Consider the following 8862-nt stretch of genomic DNA (forward strand, 5'->3'; position numbering starts at 1 on the left):
GTACACATGGCAGACATTGATGAATCGTCACAGTTGTAACTTGTCTGTTCAGTGCCTGTTCTTGCTTTTTAAGGAATGTCTGTCACCATTTCACTGCCGCTTGGATTATTAATAGTGCTTCATTTCCATATCCATTAGGATCAAGGAGGCCAAGTCTTCTATCCATCTCTCCAAGTATCTGTTTAAGCTTGTGGCATTTGAGAATCCTTTCAAGTTTAAGATGCAGGGGTAACACTCTCAAGATCCTGGAGATCAGAGCACTGTACAGTGTTTGAGTCTGGCCATTTGCACGCTTGTGTTTCAGTAGTTTCATTGAAAGTTTGGCATGTCACAGTACAAGAAGAAGCCCTGCAAGTAACAATTGAAATAACAACTCTGATGTCTCCTTTAACCACAAGCAGACATTGTTTTTCATTCATATTTTAATAGATGATAAATTACAGGAAGAAAACTTAATAAAGAGCAAAATGCCAGCAATGATTTGCTAACAGTTTGCTCTTTACTACCTTTTCTTGCAATGTCACTCATATATTTTAATAAAATTTTTAATATGTATGAATAGTTCCACAACAGGAGTTTTGCCTTGTGAAATTACAACATCATTAGAGAAAAATTCATGAATGTATTTGATCATTACTGAAAATGCACAAAAACTATATGTCCTAATAGTCATCCTGGGATGAAAAAAGTGGCATGAAAAGAATTATGTCACTCTGTTAGTTATGTGGCAGCCATCTCAAAGCATACACACTAAATATTAAAGAAATATTATGTTTTTGTGCTCTGTATCAATAGGAAACGTCCATCTATAACCAGCCCACCTGCTGCCCTTCTAACACAGAGGGTCTGCAGAGGACACTGTGGGGGGTATCACTTGCTGCCCTGATTGATGACCATAGGTCCCGCAGGAAGTAACCCCGCCACCATGAAGGAGTGTTTTCTGAACCCCAAGTGGTATCCGGGAAAACATGAGCGACTCCAGTCAGGGAGCGTGTGTACTCATAGGCCATCTTAATGTTTGGATTTACTGAGTCACTTGGGGTTTCGCTGCAAAAGGGGAAAAGAATCAGCGGCTGCAAAATGGAGCACAAATTCCAGGGTGTATTTTCAAACTTGCTATTAAAACTGATCAGTGTAACACCCCGGTGCCTAATGCTTTGGACCAGAAACATTTCTATGTAGGACTGAAGCAGTGCGAATATATTACTTCCTCTTTTCTGTGAGCCTTTTTCAGAACTCTCAGATAATCAATTTACTGTATTAATCTGGATTATAATAGCTACATTCACCTTCAAAAATATAACTGATGTATTAGCAAAGCTGATATAAAGCAGCCATACATTTAATATTAAATGCTTCAATTTTGACATCTTAACAATAGCAGGTAAAATCCATTTTCTGTTTAAATTTCAGGACTAGAACATTTGGGGAAAATATATTTAAAAGCCCAATAACATGTTTAGAGAGCACATATATTGATATCTTTTTCTTGAAGTTAGAAAGAAGACTCTATACAGACAATAATGTAATGCCTTTTAAAGAATGCTGTATTTCCTTGTTCTGTTGTGGTGCTGTTGAAGATTATACAGAGCCAGTCAAAAGGTTGGACATACAAGCGTGTCCAGACTTTTGACTCCTATTGGCAGAATCAAGAAAACAGAATCCAATAGTAAATCCACAAAGTCAGTCAGTCTAATACCTTTCAATGACAGTAGTTTTATATGCTGGTTTCCACTTCATTTATTTGGGATGAAGTGGGTTTGTAATCACTTGCAGTAAATCTACAGTGCATGTAGAAAAAAAGTATTATTCATTTTAACGATATAAGCAAATTTGATTCGCTCTCTAGCCTCAGAGCAACTTTTATTAACTTTCCTATGTCTTGAGTCTTTAAAGGGTTTTCAATATCATTCATTCGACTGGCGCCCTTTGTTTTAAAAACCTTGAAATCAATTTGACTGATCAGGTTTATCACTGTTTAGAATGAGCAGATACAATCAGTAACGTCATTTGATGAACTTTTTCTCAACTCAAAGTGGATATAAGTAACAGTTCCCTAAGAGGTCAATGGGCCTGTGCATTGAAGACTATACAATTGTATGTTTTATGAATACATATTTAATTTAATAAAATCTATTAACATTATTTGCATCATACATTAAATAATGAGCCATTCTGTTTTGCAAAGGCATAGAAATGCCACCATAAAATGTTAACTCTTCTTAATTGTAGTCACACTCAGGGTGATGCTGTTAATCTTACTGAAGCAAACTAAACTGGGCCCTTCACCAAACCAGCTGTGTTCCACACATTCCCCTCTGACCCCACTGTCTCGCATCAAGTCACAATAGAAGAGATGCAGGATCTGGACCAGCCACCTCAGTATCCAGTTTAAATCAGAGAGTAAACCCTTAAAATCTCTCAGGACTAATATATAAAAATAAAAATATTTGAAAATAGAGTTTCTTCTATTTTTTTTTTTTTTTTTCCTAAAACACAACATGCTTCCTGGTGATTTTGGTTCACAATAAGGGTAGAAATAAAACTTTAAAAGGGAATTTTATGACAAACTAGACTGTAATTATGTTTTGTGCTGCTGGTGTTAATTAGAAGAAAATCACTTAGTCAAAAACTGCTCTGCTTTTATGAACAAACTACTGAGTCTAGACTATTTGATGAGACGAAATATTTTTGGTATGATTTTAGCCAAGATACTGTCTTCATTTGCTAACTTGTATTACTAGCAGTTTGCACTGTATTTCACATTACTCTGGATTAAAATGATGATTAAATTGAACGGAAGGCCACAAAATACGGCAGACGGCCTTTACTGAGGGGACAATGATTTCAACACTGACGAAAAAATACAAGGCTATAATAATGTTATAATAATTTATATGACATCTGCATCTGTGCAAAAAGTATTAATTATATAGTCTTATTGCACAAAGAGAACAAAAATAGGAATAGGCCTGTCATAGTCATCAGCCAAACATAGAAATGAGATCAGACAACATGGTCACATAAATAGTGAGGCACAGTTCAGTCTATTAAAGCCGTTAGAAGGATTTTCGTCAGAGCGGGCACAGAACAGACAGTCCACAGGAATAAACAGTTTAGAGGGGGTACAGCCTATACAGGCCCATAGGCCTGTGTGGGAAGATTCTGGTAATTTATATACGGGAAAGAAAACCCCTGAGGCTTCATGTGGGTGGATTTGGACTGTCAGCTGCTCCATTGTACACACCGTTCATAACGTGCATGATCAGACCTCAGATATCCATCATGGCAGGTATCATTTACAACTCAGATAGCATCAGCATAGGCGCCCAGCCTGCTGAGAGCTCGTTCAAAGTGTGGCCCATATGAGTGAAGAAATTACTTCTCCCGGTAATGACCCGCAATATTTAAATTACTTTACCGATATTACGATGAATGTTCAGGCCTCGAAGAAAATAAATTTTGAGTGTCCGACCTGCTGGATCAAACTTCCATTCCGAGTAGATGATTAAATAAATTGGTGGTATAGGCCTTTAAAAGATCCAAAATGAGCCTAACTTTTCCTGTCAGGAAACTGTAGGCTAAATTCCAGGTTATCAACAAAACTGAAAACCGGTCGAGTGAACAGAAAGCTTCAGTATGAACACCCTCATCAACACCGAGCTTCTATGTATTTCGGCTTTAAGCACCGAGAAGAACCAAACAATGCACTTTTGATCCGTTAATGGATCTGTGGTGAAACAATATAAGCTACGACAACACATGGCATTTAAGAAAGCCTTTATTTTTTGAATATTTACAATGAAATTATAAAAATATATACTGTAATTAAAGCTTTGGCAAATATTTTACATTTAGACAATTTAGGCCTAGCCTATCTCTTTGTTCACATCGTTGAGTCACTGTAGAATCGAGATCTTGGCCACAAATTAGGATAATATGATATATGGTAGGTAAGACTTATCACTGACAGACTGGACTGGCAAAAAAAAAAATGTTTTTTTTAATCCCGCTGTCCCCATGACAGAGTATTTCAAAGAATGGAGGAAAAAAAACAAACTATCAACCAATGAGGGGAAACACCGATACATCCATGCAAGCTTACATTCATATGGCCATAAAGACCGATATAGCTATACTGTATTCATTATGCATGTGAATAGGCCTGTGTTTGACTGTAAGCTGCAAACACTCGGGGAAACAAGCCGTTCAGACTTACTGTTGGAGTTGTTGAAATGAGTTCAGTTAAATGGGTCTGGTAATTAAGGTGGTATAAGTCCCGGTTATGATGATGAGGTAGGGAGACTGAGTCCATGCACACTGTTCAAGTCTTCATGTTGCTGCTGCTGCTGCTGCTGCTTGCTCAGGGGACTGGGCGGTTTTCTCTCTCCTGCACAACACAAAGAAGAAATACAGTGGGCCTGTGCATGCAACTCCTCATCAAATTATTATTTACTTATGCAGATAACGTGAACTATTTCGCCTACAAGTTAGAGCAGATCTTGCCTGATTTAAAATAACTGAAGATTGAGAAATGCGTCGTTGTAACAAGCAGACTCCTTTTTTTTTTTTTCAAAATTAAGCTTATTTTCCCTCATTTTGTATGCGTAAAAATGTTCTCGGACCACCTGGCAGGCCTGCTGGCCAATTCTGAAAGGTCAATATTTAATAATTGACATGTAATTAGGCTTCATTTGGGATTTGGTAAATGTTTACACTCGTCACGGTCACTGCTTATTAAGAAAACGTGTGTGTGTGTGTGGGTGTGTGGATGTGTGTGTGCGTGAGAAAGAGAGGAAGTAAGAGGGAAGAGAAGGGGAGACAGACCTACATACGTGTATATAATAATAATAATAGTATTACAGTGCAAAAATAAACTGTAATATAAAGCAACTGCATCCAAGAGATTACTTTATGTCATCAGTTTCACGTTAAACTGTGGTTCCCCCCCTCCATGGTTAGTACCTTCTCGGGCCTGATGCTTGAAGGCCATCGGCGAGTGGATCTCCCCTGCATGCATGCTCATCCCGCCGCCTGGGTGGGACAGGGCCGGGCTCTGCGGCTGCCAGTGGTGGTGCCCTGGGGCCACGTAGCCGCCTGCTGGCCCGCTGTACACTCCGTACTGGTTGGTGGGGGAGTAAGCGCACGCCGAGACATAACTGGACAGTGTCGAGGATGGCTGCAGGCACACAGATAAGACATGGACAAAATAAGCGCAAAACGCACAGCAATTATAACTGCACGTGACATGTGGCTTACAGCGACGGTTCCCAAAGACGGTGTCTTGGGAATCAAGCTGAGGACTACATGAATTTCACTATAATTCAGTTTACCAAAAGGCTAATTAGAGTGTATACACAACTAAGTTTCCTCTGTCTGTCATCTCAGTCCTAAACATACGTGAACATTTAACCAACTGTAATAAAAACCTGCCGGATGAGAGTCTCTGGGGGTAAAATCTTATCAAGCAAAAGTCTGTGGCCTTATGTGACTCTGTTTCCCTGATATGGAAACTTTTCACAACTCTGCCACAGGCCTTTGTAGCGAGAGCATAATTTATTAAAGGCCTCTGCCAGTATTTTTTTTTTGTACTAAATGTTTGGATTGTTTCCGACAGAGAATGGAAAAATGGCGTGGTTACAGCAAAACAGAGAATGCACACTTGTCCAGTCTTAGTTTTGAAACGTGACAGAGTTTACAGAGGTTTAGATCTTTATTTACCTGTCCATATTTTATGTCGGCGTCAATGGCTGATTTGTCAATCCCGTTGACCGTGTGAGCCGCGGGGAAAGCTGCTCTGTTGACGCTACTCCAGTCCTCCATTTTTGGTGGGTACCCCTCCGTCCCAGCAATGGCTGATTTAGAAACAGTAACTTCATGTCAAAGATGTGTAAAAGGTAAAATTTCCAAAGTGTTAAAACATTGCAGTCGAATTAAGGTTTATAATTAATTATGTGAATTATAGCCATATTCAAAATGCCTTACGCACGAGCCTGTCTGAGCTATAATACGTATTTCATTTTCAAAACACTAAGACTATCTAAAATAGTTTTGATGTCTTAGTTGCTCAAATAAATATATTATTTTATATCAAAATTATTCTAATTATTGAAGTGTGTGACTGTTTGTAATAAGCGTGTATTATATTATTGGGCCTGTGTTTTAATTTCATCTTATAAATAAAAACAAAACAAAAGCACAAGAAACAATCAAGATGAAAGAAAACATCAACAGCTTGTTAAAAATATTCTTCTCTCATTTAATATTTTTTAATGGATTATTTGGGCTTATTTTACCCAGTTAATACCTATATTTAATTATCATTATGTTCGCGTAAAAGAAGCAATATTCTCCTATCAGTAGGCTTGTAGCGCCGAGCTAATTCATCACATTGTGAAATGAATATTTAATTATACATAATTATACACACATTTTGTAAAAATAAATAAATAAATAAATTGTTTTGGCCTTTTTGGCACAAAAATGTGCTCGGCCATGACGACTCGACAGTGGATGAAAACACTGGCTAAAGGACAAGAGAGGCAAAGAAAACATGGCTGTAATGACTACTTGAGGGATTAGGGGGGATATAGCAGGTGAGCAAGGTGTTTGCAAACGCATCATGCCATGAAAAGGCCTATTGAGAGTGGCCTTACTGCTTTCTGGCTGAATGGTGAAACGGAGGCCTGTACAACTTCTAATGGACACATTGTTCTGTCTGTTGACAGAACAGGTTGTGTACGGAGTGATATGGCAATTCATCATGCAAAATAACATAAATAACCAGCTGCACTGGTTTATTAAGCTCTTATTTGACAACAGTGAAAGTTAAAGGCCAACGTGATGGCACAGAGTCGCAGAGGCCTTAGATTTAGTGCAAATGATGGTCCTCACCTGCAGGATCCATGAAGGCTCGTATACCGAGGATGTTGCTGACGGTGTGTGCAGAAGGCCAGGCCCTGGATATGCTCACATGTCCAGCCGTCACCGGTACTCCAGGAGGGCTGGCCATTTTAGTGCCAGTGGGCGACATGGTGTTGGAGTAGGAATAAGGATATATGTGATTGTACGAGAGCCCGGCCTGCACGGAGGCTTGCTTACTGCTCTCATATTGGTTGGGCTGGGAGAGATTTCCAATCTTGTTGCGTAAAATCCTGCTGATCGAACTAACCGATGGGACATTGTACTTGTCACAAACTCCATCTGCTAAAAGCCTGTCCCGGATCTCCCAGGCAAAGATCCCGGGGTCGTTTTGTTTGTATTCCCTGATATTTTTCACCACGTTAGGCGTCGTGACCCGTGGTTTGCTCCCTCCGATTGCACCGGGTAAGATGGAGCCCGTCTCGTTGTACCTCGCCAAAATCTTGCTCACGCAGCCGTGGGAGACCCGGAGCTGTCGGCTTATATCGCAGGGTCTGATCCCGAGCTGAGCCAGCTCCACTATTCTTAACCGTATGGCGTTGGGCAGGGGTCTGCCATTGACGAACACGCCGCCTAACTGGTTCACCTCTCCATAGGTTTGCTCTGCAGGAGAACACACAAGTTACATATTTACACTGTATGACGTGAGTACACAGATTTGTCTGACACATAAAAATATTATTTCCACTTGCTGACATTATACACAATAGCATGCGACAAACAAACAATAATATGTATATATTATTAAGAGACAAAGCCACTTCAAAATGTGCATCAGTGTCATAGAAGGCAGCTACTTCACCACAAATTGAGGTTATAAAGTTTGATAACATGTGCCAATCTACAGAGGTTGGTAAACTTCTTGGCAATCTGGCAGCCGCTATTTTGCAACTAAACAAAAGTGTGTAAACTGTCTGGCTGGCTTTACTCTCCCTTCGTCCACAACAAAAAAAACAACATTAAAAATGGCGAGCTTGAGGAATTGACACTCGAGAGCTCTTCAAAGAAGCGCATTTCATAGGATAATTGGTAGTGTGGTTACCAAACAAGTTAAAGCTTTAAACAGACAACGGTGCCGGCTGCGCAAAGCTGGAAAATCCACCTTGAAATATACTTGACAAGCAGTTGCAAAAAAGACCCTCTTCATTTGCACACATTATCTGAACTTGGAGAAAAAGCAAATGCTTATTTCTGTCTTTACGCAGGCGTGGTGAGTCTGGATACGCTTCCATAAGCTCCCTGCCACTGAAGCATGCAGATGGTAACTGAGGCTTACCCATTTGCCTATATGTTTCGAGATGCTGGGAAATATAGGTGCCCCTTCAAATGGCTGAATGCGTCCGAGAGAAGGCAGAGAAGGAAGGGGAACGGGAGGAATGAGCCCCAGAAGAGGAAAAATGGACCTCTTAAAATCTCCGCCGACTGCAGCGTGCCCCCGTGTTTTGTGGAAGCCAGTGACTGCAAGGTACAATGGTAACAAAGTGATCTTCATCCGATAAAAGCAAATTGGAGTTATCCCGGGGAGTCCGGACTTTGCTGGAATTAATTTGACGCGTCCTCCACGTCAATCTTCGCTGTTATACGCCAAGCCTCTGCTTTGGTTTCATTGGTCGTCTTGCGCTGGAAACGCTGTCAGCCAATGCAAACCCCATCCGGTTGGAGCCGTGCAGCCTCCTTGAATATTTTGCATAGGGGAAGTGGCAGAAAGGGAAACGTTTCATCCAACATGCAGCCCGCTGGTAAGGACTTATGCATCATAGGATACATATATATAAATATATATATACGCACAGGGATGACCTGTTTACCAGTGTTTGCAGCTCTAGAATAAAGTTCAACCACTTTTTAAAGCTGACATAAATATTTGTACATCTTTAATGTGCATCTCTGACAGGGAGTAGTGTCAATTAGATGTGAATTATAAAACTAGAGGGTGTAATA

The 8862-nt window shown here is 40.1% G+C and overlaps 1 protein-coding gene across 1 annotated transcript; it reads right to left on the reverse strand.

The window, feature by feature from the left end:
• Positions 1-3841: 3841 nt before the first annotated feature.
• pax1a (paired box 1a) lies at positions 3842-8355 on the reverse strand. Its single transcript, XM_042388830.1, has 5 exons — positions 8198-8355; positions 6895-7524; positions 5722-5855; positions 4966-5179; positions 3842-4390 (listed from the first exon to the last, which is right to left on the reverse strand). The coding sequence occupies exons 1-5, from the start codon at positions 8199-8201 to the stop codon at positions 4284-4286; spliced, it is 1089 nt and encodes a 362-aa protein (XP_042244764.1). The 5' UTR covers positions 8202-8355; the 3' UTR covers positions 3842-4283.
• Between the last annotated feature and the right edge of the window lie 507 nt (positions 8356-8862).

Source organism: Thunnus maccoyii, chromosome 16 (assembly GCF_910596095.1).
Source record: "Thunnus maccoyii chromosome 16, fThuMac1.1, whole genome shotgun sequence".
Taxonomy (NCBI): Eukaryota; Metazoa; Chordata; class Actinopteri; order Scombriformes; family Scombridae; genus Thunnus; species Thunnus maccoyii.